The sequence below is a fragment of the Mixophyes fleayi genome, chromosome 6, assembly GCF_038048845.1.
Source record: "Mixophyes fleayi isolate aMixFle1 chromosome 6, aMixFle1.hap1, whole genome shotgun sequence".
Classification (NCBI taxonomy): domain Eukaryota; kingdom Metazoa; phylum Chordata; class Amphibia; order Anura; family Limnodynastidae; genus Mixophyes; species Mixophyes fleayi.
Genome location: NC_134407.1, coordinates 140,563,911 through 140,584,428, shown reverse-complemented (window position 1 = coordinate 140,584,428; position 20,518 = coordinate 140,563,911). Strand labels below are relative to the sequence as shown.

Here is a 20,518-nt window from a genome sequence, read left to right as displayed (position 1 = left end):
TTATAAAAATGAACTACATCTTCCACGAGGAAGGCCTTCACCATCCAAGACATTCAAGCACTGACTGTTCTCTAATGGCGGATTCAAGCGGCGATGAATTGATAGTCTGTGATGATGACGTACACACTGATGAGGGTGAGGATGAAGCTGAAGATGATGACGATAGCATCTTTTTAAAACTTTCTATGTAAGTGTAGGGTGCAATCTACCCCCAAAGAGGAAAGGGACTTGTGGCATTTCCATATCACATACCATCTTGATAGGCTGCTGTTAGGGCAATTTATCCTTAAGGGTAGGGTGTCATAGACAGAGTGACCCCAAACTGGCTTTGTCCATTTCTCTTAATATTGTACAGTCTATAACGGCTGAATTTTTTGGTATTTTATACAAGTGGAGGGGGGCCTAGAGAGACAGAAACCAAACTGGCTTTGTCCCTTTCAATTAATATTGTACAGTCTATAACGGCTGAATTTTTTTGTATTTTCGACAAGTGGAGGGGGGCCTATAGAGACAGAAAGCAAACTGTCTTTTTCCATTTCTTTACATATTTAACTATAAGTGTAGGGTGTAATATACATCCAAAGACGATGGCTGCATTGCCAATATGCATAGATGGAGAGGAAGACAATCTGTTTTGTGTGTAGAATAAATGAAGGCCTACCAACGAAGAATTAAACTGTTTTTTTGGATGATTTATTACCTCAACAATTAGATTACTTATCTCTAAAACAGTTGGAGCACTAAATTGGGTTATTTTAGGCCCAAAAACATGGATTTTCCAACAAAATAGCAAAACAAAACCAAACAAAACCAAAAGCAAAAGCAAAACACGCAATGGCGGTTTTGCAAAACCAAAACACGACGGTAATCCAGATCCAAAACCGAATCCAAAACCAAAACACGGGGGTCAGTGACCATCTCTAGTTTTAACCACTCTACACAGATCTTGCTACATTCTCTCATTTTCCCCAGGGGGAGTTGGTTTATCTACTGTTCTGCCATATTCAAGGTCATGAGCATAGTTTCTTGCAAACAATGAATAACTCCTACAAACTAGCAGTATCTAATCTGTCTTTAAGCTATAAGAGAACAAATGGCTATAAGCCAACAAGACGGCGTCAGCTTAGCAAAATCACATTTCTCACTTCTATATACAAGCGATGTTTATAAAAACTGGTGCATAGCAAAAATGTATAGCAACCAGTCAGAATCTGTTTTTCTGTATTGTAAGGGAATATCAGGGCAGAGTAAGTACATGAGTATCAGCATTGTACTAAAACTTTATTTATGATTCTATTATATAAGGCAAAATGAACAGCTATTCTTGTAGACTATCATCAGCAATCCTCCACGGACCACTCCAGTTATTTATGTGCATCATCTTAGTCATCTAGCACATTTTCAGGTGTATGCCCATTTCCCAGTTTTGGAGCTCCCCTAGTGTTGTGTGTTTATGGATCTACATGAAAATCTGCATGATGGAAAGTGTGAAATGTGACTTCCAAGTTTCTAACGATTTAGGATTACCCTTGTATGTTTTAAATGTTCAGTTTTTCTCCTAAAATACTACTGCGTTTAGCTTAATTTTGGCTTCAATTACTAATGGAAGTGAAAAGACATAGGGACTGTATATATTAAGTGTGTGACATCTCCTGGTATGAACATTTGCAACCCTGCAGATTTTTGAAATCGTGACCATCCAATCCATGCACTTTACTGTAAAATCAGATGCAAGAGTAAGCTTCAGTGTCCTTCCAATGTATGTAAATCTCTGCACATATCATGCAGCATAAGTGCTAACACATAAGCACTGCTTTGCTCTGTGAATACTGCCGGCAGCATGAATCAGTATGGCAGGAGATTAAAGCTTACACTGTATGCCTTGTCTAGGAGCACCATGAACGCACATAGCTGTCTAGGCTCTACACAACAGGCCCATATGCTGTTATCCGACTCGCAGAGCAGTGTTGGGGCGTTGAAGAGGAGATGCAGCTCCTTTATTTCTAGCTATACCTCTAGATATTGCCATGGTAGTGGGCGAGGCAATGGAATATTATTGTCTAGAAAAAGAGTGGTTATGTCTTTGCAATATGAAACCTATTTATATATTCCATCATATGCACCTGGTCTAGAATACCCCCACCTACCTCTAAACTATCCTCATTTAGACTGTAGGTCCTGGTTTGAGGGGACAGTCCTGTCGCTCCAGACTTTTGGCCTGATTCCAAGACGGCTGGGAGATGTATGCTGCAAGCGGGTATCCCTTCAAGGCTGCAGCAGATTCACGCTGGATCGAAGGAGTGTTAAAGCGCTTGCTGCATTTACACCATGGAAATTGAAATAAATTAAATTAAATCAAACTTTATTTATCTTTATTTACACATTTCGCCTTCCAGCATTCAACTAACCAAAAAAATGCAACAGTTGATGAAAATGAATACAAAAATAAAAAACTGGAATAACAGGGTTGGAAAAGTGATCAATCCCCCAATTTAATACTTTGTAAAGCCACCTTTTGCTGTAATTACAGCCATCAGCCTGTCTGAATATGTCTCTACCAGCATTGCGCACCTAGTTCAATCAAACTTTGTGGTGAACGGCGATGAACTACTTTCATCCACAGGTTTTGTATTGGATTTAGGTCAGTGCTCTGACAGCCAGTTAAGGACATTTGCCTTCCTGTCCTTAAGCCACTGTGTTGTTTTCATAGCGGTATGTTTAGGGTCGTTTCATGCTGACAGATCACATGATCGCAGGGGGAATGATTCCTCCACCCCTGCGATCGGATCCTGGTGCCTGGCTGTCACGGTGACAGCCAGGCTGAAGACAGAATAGCGGAGACCAGCGGCGGGCCCCAGGTAAGTCTGTGCTAAGCTGTTGTACCGGGCCCCCTGGTGAGCCCGGGCCTGGTACAACAGTCCCCCCGGACCCCCCTGATGGCGGCTCTGGATAGGTACGCTCTGCATATATGTCACATGCTGGATTGAGACAGACACAACACACTGCTGGATACGTGCAATACATATGTGGAATAAAACGTTCCATCAATGCACAGACAAAAAAAAAATCAATTACTGTAACTAGTTAATAATATAGGGCCTGATTCATTAAGGAAAGTTAAGCAAAAGTAAGTAAGGTAAAACCATGTTTCATGGAGGGGGAGGTAAATTTAAAATGTGATGGCAGATTTATATTTGGGGTAGGGCATGTTCTAGATCAGTTTTAAATTTCAGTGTACAAATAAACTATTATTATTATTACCATTTATTTATATAGCGCCACTAATTACGCAGAGCTGTACAGAGAACTCACTCACATCAGTCCCTGCCCCATTGGGGTTTACAGTCTAAATTCCCTAATACACACACACACACACACACAGACAGACTAGGATCAATTTTGTTAGCTCCCTATTAACCTACCAGTATGTTTTTGGAGTGTGGGAGGAAACCAGAGTACCCGGTGGAAACCCACGCAACACAGGGAGAACATACAAACTCCTCACAGATAAGGCCATGGTCGGGAATTGCACTTGTGCTGTAAGGCAGAAGTGCTAACCACTTGACTATCAAGTATTTGTGTGCTACATGAAAAAACAGTCAGTATTTTCCTTATGAGCAAAATAATAAACTAATTTGCACCCTTTGTATTACAACAAGGTTTTGTCCAGACACCCTGAGTAAGAAAACTTACTCAATTTTTTGCTTAACTTTCCTTAATGAATCAGGCCCATAGCCATTAATGAAAAAAACATTTATGATGATTAATATCTACTGTACATAAAATGCATTTTTATAGTTGCTCTTGATTGTAAACCCATGATCTAGCATGTATACACGACCGTCCTCGCTATCGCTCGCCACTTACACCTGCCCTGTGGCGAGTGCAATTGATATGATGAAAACGCATACCTTAGGATTAAACTGGCCGCTTGCGTGTGTTCGAAATTGGAACGCCCTCACTGTACATTGATGCGTGCTTACGTCCATTCCCCGCCCCCGTTCTACCCAAGAAATTGTATGTTGTCAGAACGGTCATTTACATTCAAAGATTAGTTGGATGTTCTTGTGTTCACTGATGTAGAGTAATTTCTGGGCATGCACAGTGAGATTTTACACAAAATGCAGCATGTATCAGCATTTATGTTCGTTAATGAATCAGGTCATTTGTGTATAACACATAATGGTTTCTTGTGGTGACTTGTGTCTGATAAATGGAGAAATTCCACATTCCTTCCCTAAGTAATATATATATATATATATATAGTCCTCTAACTCCTCACACACAGGTAGATCACTGGCAATAGGGGGTAACTCCAGAGCTCAGAGGAACTCGCTCTATTCCATTATATTTCTCATAGACCTGTATGAGCCATTGTGCTCTACCCAGACCCTGAAGGGAAATCCTCAGTGGTATCTGATTAGTGGGATCTTGGAGGAAGAGACATCAGGAGGTAAATGTATCAAGCTGAGAGTTTTCCGGTGGGTTTGAAAAACCAATCAGATTCTAGCTATCATTTATTTAGTACATTCTACAAAATGACAGCTAAAATCTGATTGGTTGCTATAGGCAACATCTCCACTTTTCAAACCCGCCAGAAAACTCTGAGCTTGATACATTTACCCCCAGGCCGAAATTATATCTGTCTCCCTGGAATAAGTGAAAGCTGGGGCAGACTGTTGTCATTAGGGCTTCCTTTAGCTTGTAGTAGTGTATGTAATATGGTGATTACACCTTATAGGGGCTCCCCTGCACCTGGATGACAGCACCATGCTCTATGGGCATGGATTCATTCCCAGAGGTCAGGCAACTGAACAACTCCTTTGAATATGCATTTAAATCCATTATGGGGGTAAATGTATGAAAGTCCGTTTTTTTCAACTTGCGGGAAATCTGCGACTTTGCAAGTTTGCCTTTACAAGCCATCGCCGCTTTAAATTTTACCTGCAAAGTTGAAAAAAACGGACTTTCATACATTTACCCCATGGTGTCAAGGACTCCCTTAAGCATTATATTTTTCTGCAGTATTTATTTTCAGTATCTTCCTAAGGATCTTTCAGGTTTGTAATCTTGGAAGATATTTTTTTAAATGTGTTGTCATATCTGGGAATTGTCTCCACACAAAGTCTAAATAAAAGCCAGTGCAGGGGTTTAGTCAACCATACTACAATGAAGAGAGATTAAATACCCTGTTTCAAATACTGATATTGGCATTATTAGCTAGATGTCCAGTTCAAGAAAAGAACAAAATTATAATTTAATTACAGGACAGTGCGTGCAATTGAACATTTAATTTATTTTTGTCAAAATAATTTATGAGATCACTTTGGGCTGAATAGAAATGACTTCTGTTGGAAATCATGTATATTTACTCAAACTGATTTGAAATCAGGCAAGTTAAGTATAAACCACTTATATTCACCCAAATTGCTCTGAAATTACCACAATCAATACATGTTTCATGTCAAAAAGTTTGTTTTTTCTATTTCCACCTATCATTTTAATGAAAGTTTAGTGATTCTTTTTCTTTTTTATTTCAAGATAACATTTTTAAGGCAAAATGCACATGTAATAGTGTAAACAAGCAGAACAAAATAAAGCATATTTCAAATCACATTTCTGGATATGGTCTTTTTGTCATCTTTGGTAACATTTTAACTATTTTATAAGAGGACAAACCATGAAAAAGAGAAAAGCAAAATAAGAAAAGACAGACAAAAAGGAAAATGGGAACGGAAGTAATGGGTTGGGGGGAAGCAGTGTAATTTCCTCTGATTCTTCATTAATACATTTCTATGTAGTTGAGACAGCTACAAAGAGGAAGATCTGTCCCGAAGTATATGAAAACCAAGGCTCACAAATTTGAAGATATTTATCTTCGCTATCATGAATATAGAGAGTTTTTTCCATCAATGTAATAAGCCAAATTATATTTTTAACTGCTTGGATGGGAGGAGTTATAGATTGTTTCCAAAATGTTGCAACCATACACTTTTCAGTATGGAAAAAATTAAATACTAGTATATCAAGCCCTTAACATTAGTAAATATAGAATAGGTGACTTAGGATTAGAGATGAGCGGGCTCGGATATCTGAAATCCGAGCCCACCCGAACGTTGCCGATCCGAGCCGGATCCGAGACAGATCCGGGTATTCCCGCCAATTGCAAAACTGAAACCGAGGCTCTGAGTCATAATCCCGCTGTCGGATCTCGTGATACTCGGATCCTATAAATTCCCCGCTAGCCGCCGCCATCTTCACTCGGGCATTGATCAGGGTAGAGGGAGGTTGTGTTAGGTGGTCCTCTGTCCTGCTATATCTCGTGCTGTGCTGTGCTGTGCTGTGCTGGGGAAATAACAATGCCCTTAGAAGGACATAGCACAGCACAGCACGAAAATTTTTAAAAAAAGTTATACAAAAAAAAATATAAAAAATTATTATAAAAAAAAGAAATTAAAAAAAAATATCCAAAAACAATCCTGCAGTTTAAGTCCATTGGTACTGCAATATTACAAAGTTCACTGATTCTGCAGAATAGACTGGGGATTAGTGGAAATGATTGTTATTGAATGTTATTGAGGTTAATAATAGCGTAAAAAACTTGATTTTAACACTTTTTATGTTTTTTTCAAAATAAATCCGAATCCAAAACCTTAAATCCGAACCAAAACCTTTCGTCAGGTGTTTTGCGAAACAAATCCAAACCCAAAACCTCAAGCAAATCCGAATCCAAAACACGAGACACCAAAAGTGGCCGGTGCACATCCCTACTTAGGATATATATGATTACTTATGTGTAAAGTTTCCTCTAGCACAGTGTTTCTTGAACCTGGTCCTCAAGTCCCGTAACAGTGCATGTTTTCCATATCTCCTTGCTTCAGCACAGGTGTGTTCATTACAGACTGACACATTGTAAAAGATCCACAGGTGGTATAATTATTTCCCTTGTCACTTGGAAAACCTGCACTGTTAGGGGTACCTAAGGAATGGGTTTGAGAAACATTGTTGTAGCAGAGCTTGAATTTCCCTCCGAAAAGTCGAAATTTTTGGACAAGTCCATGAGAAATCTCATTATTGTCTGCAGTCTTGCAAACTTATAGGGGGTGCAGCTGGATATATTTAATTAAGTCTAACCAAAACCTTGTGATTTAACAGAATTAATTATTATACACTAGTATTCTTAAAAGTATAATCACTACTCCTACATCCAGCCTAGCACAAGCTCCTCCCTCATGCAGGGGTCTGTCACTGATAGACTGGATGCCATTCAAACCCCATCTGTGGCAGCTCTCTCTGGTTTATAAAAAGAGAAGAACGTACTGTATGTAATTAGATGAACTGTAATCTCACACTTTCTTTGTTGATTTGTGATATGCTAGACATAGTTTTATGTTGTCTGTTATCATATCATATGCCACCTCTGTCTTCTATTGTTTTCGGGCCTTTCTGGACTTGCCCTGACACTAAATACATCATATATGCCTCTGGTGATGTCACACATATATTATACTGTCAGTATGTTATGCCCTCAAGCTATTGTACATTGAGAGGGTTAGCACTCGTCAATAAGATTGAAAGGAGAGTGCCTGAGAAGAAGAAAAGGATTATAGGGAAAAGGAGACAAAAACCGATACTGAATTGTTTAGGGTTACTAATACCATCATAGAAACAATGGATAGTTTCATAAATTCACCCCATAATATTCACAATACACAAATCAACAGGGAAAATAACAAATATAAAGTTAGAGTGCCTTTAATATAACCTGCCCCCATCCTCTAACTTCCGATCATTGCAGGGTTCACAGTATTACAATCCATCCAGTGGCGCTCTACTGAAGAGGCCTGGAAGGATTAAGCAATATGATCTGCAGCACAATCTGTGCCCTGGCTCCAGGTAAGGAGATTTCAAGTGGGAAGGGAGACACTACAATCTACACCCCTGTGGAGTAAATATGGAGTAATGGGAGGTTCTCAAACCCAGAGTAAAGTTGTGATCATCCTGCCAGAGTTGTCAAAGGAAGTCATCATCATCATCGTCTTCGTCATCCCTTGCTAGAGCTTCAATATTGTGGGTGATATCTGTAATCATGCGGTTGAAACAGTTGGACTTGGACCCCGGCGAGCAGCTGTCGTAATTGCGCACAGCCGAGGCAGATGTGTTACTCATACTGCGCTTGATCCTTCCAAAACTGTCCGTCAAAATTCCCCCATCCCGAATTCCTATGCTCTCCAGAAAACTTTCAAAGAAGCCGATGTCCAGGTCAGGGATGAAAGGCCTCAACCCTGTCTCATAAAACACAAAAGTAAATCAACCTTACTTAAATAAAAAGTGTTGCCTACATTCAGTGTAGGCAGTGATGTTGTGGTGTGAACCCAATGTTTAATGCAAGCTATCAGTTCTCTAGGAACTAGTGAGACCACTGAACACATTCTATACAATTGATAGCCACATTCTCATGAAATCTGTGAAAACTGGTGGACTGGTAAAAGTGTGGTGTAACACCTCGCAAACAATCCGTAGATTGTAGCTGTTATTTTTATTGTCCACTTTATAAAGCAAAAAACATGATTGACTGCTATGTGTTACAGCAGCTTTTTCATGTACACCAGTTTTCCTGTCCCCCAGAATAACAGTTTTGAAATGGTGTGGACGTGTGTTGGCTGGAGTATGGTAACTGATAGGACTCCAGGGAAACTAAGTAGACAAAGCAGATTAAAACATGGAAAAAGAAGCTGTTATAAAGCGTTCCCAGTCACCTCTGGGAAGAAAAAAAGGAAATGGCTTTAGTATAAACCACTCAGTGCTAAAAGTGGTAAAATATTCAATTAATAAAATTAATTCTGAGTTCTAAATAAAAAGAATGTTGATCTAAAATCATACAACTACTGGTAATGAAGAATAAAAAAAGTTGTTCCATAAGGTAGGTTTAGATCCAAACAACTATTTCCTAAACATTATAAAATATATGAAAAATATAATGCATATGATTCTCAATTCTTCCATATATAGGACAATAGTATAAAACATTCCTTTTTTTCCTCCTGCAGTAGTGATCCTTTAGGAATGTGCAGATTGAAGGACGGACATGACTGAACAGTTACTTTTCAACCTGCACCATTCCTAATATTCAGATAGTTCTCAAGTAAGCTCCTGGGGTGCCGTTAGGGTATCTGAGTACTCTTAGAGCTAGATTTTCTAAAGGGCGGTTTGGTGAAACCGACAGTTTTCTGCAATTGGATTTACTAAAGCACAAACCGCCATTAAAACAGCCAGAATTGACATTTTTCAAAACTACCTCATTACAAATCACCATCCCGATTTTAACAATGATGAACATACAAACCACCAGATTTAATAAGCTGGGGTTTGTAAAACCGCTATCCAAATGGCCAAACTAAAATAAGAGGTTGTGAGTGGCGAGATTGATCAAACTGCTGCTGTTTGAGCTATTTTTCCATTCAGAACATAAGAAAAAGCACCATTGATATTTAAATTATTTGGGCAATCATTATTTATTGGTTAAGGGGCAAAATTAATTTAATATTAACTTATGGGGGAATTTTTATTTTTTTAAGGGGACACCATTATAGCATTATATTATGGGGGAAATGTGAATATAAAATAATATTAACTGATTGTTAATGGTGGATATACATATTTATGTTGCATAATTTGGCATTACATAGTGCCCGAATAATATAATAATTCAATTATTTTGTCCCCTTAATATAATGAAACCCCCTCCCATAAGTTAATATTAAATTCATTATGCCCCTTAATCAATAAATAATGATTGCCCAAATAATTTTAATGTCAATGGTGCTTCCTCTTATGTTCTGAATGGTAAAATTGCTCATACAGCATGTTTGAGCTATCAAGCCAGTCAGAAGCAGGTATTAAAACTGTCCTGTCCTGTCTCTTGGATGGCGGTTTAGCATTTTTAATCCGCCACATATCACCATCCATTTTAAATTGCAGCCCCAAAATGGTCTATAGTAAATTCAGCAGTTTGGACCACTAAATCGCCGGCAGTGTGTGGTGGTTTAAAACCGCCACCAAACTCTATTCTAAGTAAATGTAGCCCTTAATGTTGAGGAACCCTAGCCAAACTGAAATTCAGAGAAAAAGAGAGAAAGAACAGTTTGCCTTTAACCCCATGCCTTGTTCTACATCTAGAAAGGTAGATTACATGTGATTATGATATAATATATAATAATATACTTTACAATTTCAATATTTTGCTATTGTTTTGTACCTAGCAGCAGGAACTTTCTGTTTTCTCCATACAGCTGAAGCAGCTCTCTGCAGTATTCCTTTACATCCATCCCAAGACGGTATTCACGTAGAAGACAAGCAAACCGATAAATCTCCACCGGTGCAAGTTTGTTCCTCAGCTAGGAAGATAAACCACATGAATGACTTTTACCAGGATTGCAGACCAGACGGAAATGTGTATGAAGCACAAAGTGAAGACGCCTTAGGATCGCCCCTTCATACATTTCCACTTTCACTTTTTCTCAGAATACACTGCTTGTTCTAGTCAAATGTGAGGGAGGGGACATTGGCACCGCCTAATTACACCGGTCATTATTGAACATTTGTAAAATTGCTCCCAAAAATGCTTGTTCCTATATAAAAAAAACTGATAACCTAATATCCATTCTGTGGCATGTCTAAGGACTTGTACAAAATCAAGCCCTTTGTGGGAGGAAAACTCTGTTGATCAGCTAATCCAGTAACCTCCATTTAAATGTGCATTTTACAACCTCAAAGCACATTTAATTATCTATTTTTTCAATACAGAATGTAATTTTTGCATGTGGGTGTAATTCAGCTGGGAATGCCCTGATCCACCCAGTTTCAGTCAGCACTTCCCACCAGAAGATACAAATATGAGGACCCTCAGCATATGCCACTATTGTGATGCACCAAACTAAGGGTCTGAGTCATTAAGGAGAGTAAGCCAAAAGAAGGAGTACATTTGATCCTGGCCAAAACCATGTTACAATTCAAGGGGTGAAAATTAGTTTATTATTTTGCACATAAAGAAAATACTGACTATTTGTCATGCAGAAGACAAATACTTGATAACTTTAGTTTTACAGTGAAATGTAAAGTTGATATAGGACATTCCCTACCCCAGCTATAAATATGTCCCCACATTTTAAATCATACCTGCCCACTCTCCTGGAATTCCCGGGAGGCTCCCGAATTTCGGGGAGTCCGGAAGAGTAGGCAAAACTCCTGAAATTTGCCGAAATTCACGGCAGTGAATGGAGGGGACGGGGCTTAATTGCGTCATTAAGCTCCCCCCTCCATTCCTCTATTCAACGCCGGCTTTCTATTGTGGGGGCGGGGCTATGCTGACGCAAAATGTCACCACGCCCCCCTCCTAGTTCATGTCACATGACTTCTCCCCGGATCTCCTGGGGGAGACATCTTAAAAGTGGGCATGTATGTTTTAAATTTCCCCCTCCAATGCAACATGGTTTTGCATAGTTACAAAGTTACTCCTTTTTTTTTTTGCTTTGCTCTCCTTAATGACTGAGGCCCTAAGTGTTTCCTGAACAAAACAGACACAGTCATGTAAAAATTGATGCATTCCAAAGTGTTATTTAATCTGCGGGCCTACGTTTTTGCACAGTCCCTGCAATTACTATTTACCTGCAAAACAGACGATAGATACAGGTAGATAAACTGTGACTCTCTAACGGCTGTTGAACTAAAAGTATAAGCATACTTACACAGCCATGCCAGGATTTGTAGTTCCATGGCAGCTGGAGAGCTACGGGTCGTCTATCTCTGGGCTAGACTGAACCTACTATAACTACTACTATAATCCTGAAAATTATTATTCAGATTCCTCATCAGATCAGAGACACACAAATACGTATAGAGAGCCCACACCCTCACCGTTATCATGTAATCTTGCAGCTGTTCTAGAGGTACGCCGCTCTGATCGACGTCGCTGGCTCCTGATGTCAGACTCTGCTCAGAAACCGCAAATGAGGGTGACGATTCACCACTGTAATGCACTTCAAAGGTATCGTGGGAACCATTACTAGACAGAGAGCAAGAGAGAGCTTGATGAGATGGATACAGGTTAAGTAGGATCTAGGTTGCTCAGGACAACACACACGCATAAGTCATTTAGTAAAGACAGAACTCTGCATATTTACATTTTTTTACCATTAGTGGGCTCAGCAATAGTGCATACGTGTAGTACCAGAGTAGCTGGTGAGACACTGGTTCTGTCCTAGTGTGATGCGACAACCAGAGACACATTAGTATTGTTTAGCCACAGACAGGGCCATCAGAACACTGTAAACCAGATAAGCGTTGCCTGGAGAGCGCCTGCCAGCCCCCCAAAAATATATTTTAGCCTCTCTTGGGTCCATACTCGACCATTTACAACCCACAAGAGTGCAAACCTCTGTATCTACACTCACAGAAAAAGTCTTCCATATAGACAGGCTTACGGTCACTAGGGCTAATTTACTAAAACTGCATATAGAAGCACAAATTTCACTAAACCAAAGTAACCAATCAGACACTTGCTTTTTTGCTTTAATTGTCGAACGTGCACCACACAGATCATTGCTGATTGGTTGCTGTGATTGAGTAGAAATTTCTGCACCACTAGGATTGGGCAGTGACAGTCCCTAGCCTCTAGTAATTTTCCACCTAACCTAATAAATGAGTGAGAAAGTGGCATTAATTGTGGGGAGATCTGGTTATATGCCTTACAGCAGCATTTCATATATAGCTAGAAGTCTACAAAATGACACAATCAGGGATATTCCATCAAGAAGAATCTAAATTTGTTTTTAAAAAATATCTTTGCAATGACTATGCAATGTATACCTTATTCTATTAGGGTGTTTTTGCCTTTGTGACTTCTGCCATGCTTTCTTAAGAAAACAGGTTCATTTCCTACTTTTTTAATAGTGCCATTTTTATAAGGCAAAAAAAATTATATTTATCTATTATACATGCCAGCTAAATCATGCTCTTTTTACTCATTAGATCAGAAAAGGCAGACATAGCAGTAATAAAATAAGGGCGATCCTAAAGACATGTTAAGGCAAAAGTTTCTATACCGTCTCTTTTTCAGAATATGCCCATTTTTTAAGATTGTTGCATAAACTAAACTTACAAAGAGCTGCAACAGCTGAAGTCGGCATCATATGAAAATGTCCCATCCGTGTGTGAGCTGTCACCTGAAATATAATAGCATGGGAATAACCTTAATGAGCTCCTGTCACCTACACTCAGTGGAGGCAGCCATCTTGTGGTCTGAATCAATATTGATGAGAATACAGCCTATCTACTCTCTGTCATCGCTTTACTGGTTCAGCTGACAAACTGGCTGCCTCAAAAGTATAGGTAATGGCAGCACTAAGTTATGAGAATACACCTTATACACTAAGGAGCTTTAGCAAAACATTACATGCGGAACATTGCAGAGCCCGACATCCCTGTCCCAAACTCATATCTTACAGCGAGACAGCCATGGCCTCTCAGGCGGTGATGTGTAATGATAACCAGCCCTGTCCACACATTCAATGCTCTGGTCTCCATAGATCATCTGGAATACCTGACAGATGAGAGCACATGACTCCTCTGCGGCGTCCTGAGAGGATACAGAACATGGGTTCAAATTGAGTTTTGGAAGAACAGCTTACAGATGAGTTTCTGACACAATTAGATAAGGGACATTGGTATTCCCTCCATGTACTGACAAAGTGAGTGTAGTTATTGTGTAAGGTGTAGATCTGAGTAAGGAAGAATGGTTTAACAATGTGAAATGTGGGCACGATGATATATAGGCAAGGGCAGCACCTGCCTATATTAGCAGGGTAACATGGAGTCTAATGGGAAATACATAACAATGGTTTGTACAGCCCCTTGAAACTTTTATTTCTAAATAAACTGCTTTATCTTCCTTCTATGCTCTTCAGACATGTCTTCTCATCTATAAGAACTGTTTATTTACACATATATGAGATACAACACAAAGCAGTTAAGCAGAGCTGTGTCATATCTAAGGGCAATGAGAAAGAACAAATCTGACTGATGACATAAATACATGGCTGAAAAGGACATAAGTAAATATAGGAAAAAAACAATGTATGTAGACTAAGGTGCTGAAGGGTTTGGACCAACCAATAAAATGTAGTCAGCTGAAGGTAGAACATCTGTAATAGTAATACATTGTAGATCCCAACTCACTCTATTCTCTACAGCCAGGATTATCAAATTGCAGTAAGCATCTGGGCTTGGCACCTTGGGATCTAATGGATTCTGCCCTGCAGGTCTCCTCTCCCAGCTGCCCCCACAGGGCTGTCGTCTCTCCCAGCTGCCCCCACAGGGCTGTCGTTTCTCCCAGCTGCCCCCACCACAGGGCTGTCTTCTCTCCCAGCTGCCCCCACCACAGGGCTGTCTTCTCTCCCAGCTGCCTCCACAGGGCTGTCTTCGCTCCCAGCTGCCACTGAACGTCATTCTCCTTTCCCAGTTATTGCAGGCCTGCCGCCCACACCTCTTTTCCCAGCTGCCGCTATCTTGCTTTGCTCCACTCCTTTCCAAGCTACCCCCACCCTTGGGTCGTCCGTCTGAAGACCTGTGTGCCATCTTCCAATCCAAGCTGCAGATAGTATGCCGCCTCTCCATACCACCCCCTACAGGTTTGGAGCCTGCTCTGTCTCCACCTTGACTTCTATCAGCTTTTCCAACTGGTGGTTTTCTTTCCAAACTGCCTGTGGCTGTCACTGGGTCCAGTCCAAGTCCTAAGGAAAAGATCATATATGTGAGAATACTGTTCCCTCTAAGCCATGTTGTCTGGAAATTGAAGAGTTAAAAGATAATTTTACACAAAGGGTAACTTTTAGCCTACATCACTGCTCCCCAAATAGCATAACCAGGGGAATGCTAATGACTGTTTGGAAGAATTCACCCAACGTTAATACCCCAAAGCTTCTTGCTCCTACATCAAGCAGGAAAGAGGGAGGTGCAACATGCTTCAAGTCAGATTCTAACACAGGCGCTGACTGCACAGAGCCAATATAGATTCTCCAATCAGCATCCACATTAGAAATTGACAAAGTGCTCTTTAAGTGGGAACTGTTAGCAGTTGTCCAAGCCAGGGTAAAATACTGTCATTGCATTGACATGATTGGGTGCTCTGCAGAGCACAGTCCTTTACATAGGACCCCTTCTTGTTCTACTTGTAGGGTACAGTGTGGGCATTGGCTAAACTTAGTCTTTAAAAGCTAAATGTAATTCGCTTCACCCAAAGGCTTCATTGACAATTTGCTATTCTGTGCAACACTGCACAATGGATTTGCTTAATAAAAAAACAAATAGTTCTTAACCATTTCCAGATAACCCATCTTTCATTGCTAGAGAAAACAAATCAGTGTTATGCTCAATATTACATACAATCTTTCCAATTTGAAGAAAAGAGAAAATAAAGTGTGAATTCACCAATAGAGCAACAAATAATCATTGTTAATGAACATTATTACTTACTACCATGATACATTACATTGACATAGAACAAACAAGAATTTTAGATCATACAGTGTTCTTAACAGGAAAATAGATCATTAGGATGGCCATACATTTGATGTTTATAAAGTGCTTTTTAAGGTCCATGTCAGTATGATCAGTCTTCATCTCCTAAGCGCCCATAGGTCCTGTTTTGAAGTTGATGGGGATAGAACACTCTCAGCACAGAATATTTCAGATGAATGAGCTGTTCTTGTGGGAGCCTGTGGCCTGACTACTGGTGTGATTATGTTAGTGAGGACAGAGCAGAATGTGACAGTCCCTGTGACAGTCTCTTAATTGTTCCCCATTCTCCTCCACACATTATGGCACTGTCCCAGTGCCATAAAGTGAGGAGGAGAATGGGGAAAAATGAAGAGTCTGAGAGTTAGATAGTAGAAGGAGCAGTGTCCCCTAACAACATAGATTTGATATGTAAGGCTCTTGTCAGACTCACAAGGAATGTGGTGTCAAAAATACCTGTATATGAAACATATAATTATATTTGTAACCAACGTCTTGGCTCTCAATGTTCCCTTAGTTTTCCCCTTGTTTGCAGGAATATCTACATTTGAAAAACTAGATCCAAGCAGACATGTTGGTTAATATGGACTGTTTCTAGAACTATCGTCACTATTGTGTATTTTGTGATCTCTAGGATCCTGGCACAGGATAAATTGCACACTCCATGCAGGAAACAGACAGCTGGCTTCTCACACCTGTTTTGAGGACTAGCAGGTGAAGAGAATCGTCCCTAACGTAGGAAGCAGCAGCGATCTCATGAGTGGGAATCCGCAGAATCAGCTCCTCGTTGTCTCTCCAGGTCAGTAAGAGACTACGAGCAGACATACTGAGGATGCTGTCTTGCTCGGGGGTGGAGTGTAGCGGGAGTTCTTTTAGCTGCTGCAGAGCACAGAAAGAGAAGAGAATGAGAGAGAGAGAGAGAGAGAGAGAGAGAGAGAGAGACACATGTCATTTGTCCAATGGGAAACTGGAAAGAGTGATTGTTTCACAGTCAAGTAAGTGGGATGATCAATAGTAGTAATACTTACAGTGTACTGGGAGATTTTATTATTGGGTGATCATTACTACAAATGCTCCCTAACCTACATTTTTCCTTAATAGTAATTTAGGTAATGTAGGTTACAGTAAGTGCATCAGTCTTGGTTGCATTTCACAGAAGTTAATGGATCTTATTTAGAGCAATATGATTAGTGGTGTACAAAATACTTGGGAAATGGCTAGAGGTTTATGCTATATTATTTGGGGCTGTGTGTGTACCCTGGCACAGTCTCTCTCTGCGTGGTGAAAGGGCTGTAGGCAATTTTAAGGATAAAAGGTCTGATGCAGAGTTGGATGTAAAACGGGAGTAATTTACTCTTAAAAAAAAGCACAGAAAGCAAGTGTGTTTCCACCCATATCTCGAGATGCGTCCCCCTCTACATCAATAGCATATTTGCCTGGTTTACAATATTTATGATATCATTATCAGCATGTATTTGCAGGTGCAAAACATACATACATGCGTGCTTTCTGCAAGTCGGCATGAGCCAATTTTGCGTCAATACGCCGTTAGTGTACTAGGCCTGTGTTTCCATGCATCTTCTCTCCCCTATTCGCCTCTCCAGACACAGGTGGAAGTAAGTACTAGAATCATACAAGTCTGCATAGGAGCAATGAATGCACCCACTTTATAGCCATGCACAGAACAATTTAATGCAAAATACGCTATGCAAACTGGTGTATGAGAGCATTACTTACCCTGGCTGTATCCAAAAGCTGCAAAATCTCATCTCGACTAGATGGATTCAAGGAAGCAACGACCCACGTCAAGTGGCCTAAGAACTGCGAAGAAGATTTAGAGTGTTGGACAACTTTTTTCCTTTATTTAAAATTTCCTCAAGAATTTTGTTAACTCCTCAACTGGCTTGACCCACTGAGCTAAGTGTTGATGACTGCTCCCCCCTAACTGACCAGGAGAAAAAGGGTGACAGAAGTCATTGAAGCTCCACAAGTCAGGTAGTCAGCCTGAAGCTCAGCGAGCCAGCACAAAGGCAGTGGGAAATACGTTAAAATAATATTATCATAATTACAAAGGGAATTTTAAAATTGCAAAAAAAAATTGATTGAGGTTATATTTTATTATCAGTTGTGTAATTATCTTTATCATTATCAATCATTATGTCAAAAACCAAATACCTAACCATTCAAAATATATAGCAAAACAGTAATATGGTTACAATTTTACTAACAATACTTACCTTACAGAAAATATGTACAAACTAGTGTACCGTTGACTCTTGCTGCATCAAATGTTTGTACTTTCATTTATGTGAGATTTGTTCCTGTTAAAGAGCTACTATGCATAATGATTTGCTTAACATATTATAACTACTAACATCATTCAGAAATAGAGTATGCATGTAGAAGTTTCAGGAGATTATTCCAAATGGAGTTTAGTTGTGTTTATTTATTTTTGTAGATAAAGTGATTATGGAGGACATTTTCTTACCATTAATACATTCATACATGCACTGATAGCAGACAAACAAAAAACTGACTGGTTTTATGTTCTGCTCAATCAAATGTGATACAGTTAGATTTACATTGTATGTTAGGTTTAGTATCAGTAAAGCCAGTGGTGGAAGTGGGGGTGTATAGGGTGATATGCCATATTGCCAATTCTCCTTCTGCTTTCATTGTAAAATTATCAAATTTCATCCACTTATATTCCCATTACATTTTACAGCCACTTCTAAATACCACTTCAACCACTGAGCAATGTTGTACTACCACCTGGCATTAACTTGTCTAGGAAGGTGGGACCTCCTGCTCCATACAACCGACTGGGACTCTGCTGTTTCTTTCACACCCCTGGGGAAAAAACCTGGTCTGTAGGATGCTGTGGAGGGAGTGGGGGTTAGTCATATGATTGGGAGGATCAATCAAGAGCTACAATCACAAAGTAAGATTGGACCCCCCAGTCATAACCTTTAATTCATAACCACCATTATTTCTGCTAGTTGGCAATGCAACTTTAAAATCCAATTGAGTTTATTACAATGTTTAAGTATTGCACAAGTTAAATTGGGCTAAAAGGAGGCAATCATCCCTCCAGAAAATACAGTGAAAGAAAAAGTATTCACATCATCTCTAAAAAAATATTAGCATTACCTCTAACATGCAAATTACTAATCATACATGCCGTCAGCTAATCATGCATCCAGAGCTGTCCATTTAATTGCTGAGAAAGGGCCACATGTAACAATGGATTCTACAGTGTAGAACATATGGTGTCAGGGAGATGCTGGTCGAACTATCCAGTTCAATACAGAATATATGCAAAATCTTCATGCAATTTTTGTGAACATTGAATGGAAACTAAACATCCCTATAACCAGGGTGTATCTCCTACTCTTTATATCAAAAGTTATAGTGCAGTTATATTAGGACTGGAGTTCCGAGTTCTATGATTTTTTAATTCTGATCTTTAAGTATCCCAATAGGACATGTGAGGATTTCCTTAATGATGCACAGGTATATTATTTTTATCTGATTGAGTCACTAATTATCCTTCTCTCTCAGAAACCTCTCAAAAGGTGACATGTTGAGGATCTTGAGGCCCCTGTGGCATTTACAGGGGTGAATTATAGCTGTATGTCTGAATTGAAATGGTTACCTACCTTAATAATAATTATGTTCATATAAATGCCCCCCAGTCAGGAAACTGTCTGCTACAAAGCCTTCCCCCTTCACTATCATCTTACCTTTACTTCCTTCTCCACATAATCATGCAGCAGGATCTGGGGGTCCAGTAGATAGTCCGGGGGTATCACTGGCACAGAGTGTAATGGACGACGGTAACTGCTGTTCCTGACAGCTGAACGTCGAGCAGACTTAAGCGAAACTAATCGTTTAATGGGGGAAACCAAGGCCTGTAAATGGTAAAGGCAGATAGGGACCAGGATTGGATGATTTGAGTTGTGGTTGAAGGGAGAAGATTAAGTAGGGAATAGACTATGCATTGAAATAAAAACACTACACTTTGGTACCTTCTTTCCTTTCTTGGTCTGTTGATCCATGGTGCCTTGTGCTTTGTTTACATCTCCTGACACTTTATGCTGTTTTTCAACTCTTTGCCCTTCCTTGCAATCTTGTTATCCAAGGCGCTCCTGTTTCTCCACGTCTCCCAGCTCCTCATTCTGTCCGATCTCCTGTTCCCTGGTCCTAGCTGGTTCTGCCTCCTCTTCCTCTCCATAATTCACATCCTTTGTTATTTCCCCTCAGAGGAAACTCCACCAGCTCAGGCCCAGAGCTCAGTTCCTGCTTCTGTTCAGCGTGATAAGAGAATAGATTGGGTCCGTCAGCAGGGGGGAGAGCTGTACAGCATTACAAATCACTGGACTGCTCATAGGAGACAGCAAACACACAACAGTTGGGTGCACAAACATGAGTGTGTGGTTCAGTATGAAATAGTGATTGATGTACAGTGATGGGTGTGCAATGATAAACTTGTGTAATCCTAGATCTGTGAAACAATATCTGAAGTAAGCTGCCCCCCTCATGTGGTTTTGGAGAGTAGTAAAATCATCACAGATTATCAAGCTAATTTATGGTATCACAGCACAGATAAGAGGTTATACCTACCAAATGTTAATGGACATTTATGTTCCAATTAAATTGATATATATATATATGTGTGTATGAATAGAACTCTTGTGAAAGACAATCAATAGTAAGTTACATGTCTGTGCAGAAAGAACCCTCTTTCTCATTTACATAAAATGTCACTGGCATAAAAGAGGAATTGTCAGCAAAGTAGATGGTGAAAACCGATAAGTAATGACAGCTAAGTAAGCATTTTATTGTCTCCTTTTCTCACTTGTTATGTGTCACTACTTATATTTCAAAGCTGGTTTATTTTGAGACAGGGGTTTATCATGACGTACTGTACCCAAAGAAGGGAGAG

The 20,518-nt window shown here is 39.8% G+C and overlaps 1 protein-coding gene across 3 annotated transcripts; it reads right to left on the bottom strand.

Moving 5' to 3' along the window:
- Nucleotides 1-5,308: 5,308 nt before the first annotated feature.
- CCM2L (CCM2 like scaffold protein) lies at nucleotides 5,309-19,857 on the bottom strand. Of its 3 annotated transcripts, XM_075176560.1 has the most exons (11): nucleotides 19,602-19,857; nucleotides 19,317-19,484; nucleotides 17,311-17,394; nucleotides 16,269-16,452; nucleotides 14,236-14,789; nucleotides 13,504-13,636; nucleotides 13,160-13,223; nucleotides 11,917-12,064; nucleotides 10,259-10,397; nucleotides 6,417-8,285; nucleotides 5,309-6,345 (listed from the first exon to the last, which is right to left on the bottom strand). In XM_075176560.1, the coding sequence occupies exons 1-10, from the start codon at nucleotides 19,629-19,631 to the stop codon at nucleotides 8,014-8,016; spliced, it is 1,776 nt and encodes a 591-aa protein (XP_075032661.1). In that variant the 5' UTR covers nucleotides 19,632-19,857; the 3' UTR covers nucleotides 5,309-6,345; nucleotides 6,417-8,013. The 3 variants fall into 3 exon arrangements, with proteins under 3 accessions (XP_075032661.1, XP_075032662.1, XP_075032663.1); XM_075176561.1 differs by lacking the exon at nucleotides 19,317-19,484; XM_075176562.1 differs by lacking the exon at nucleotides 5,309-6,345 and having other exon boundaries at nucleotides 8,165-8,289.
- Nucleotides 19,858-20,518: the final 661 nt, after the last annotated feature.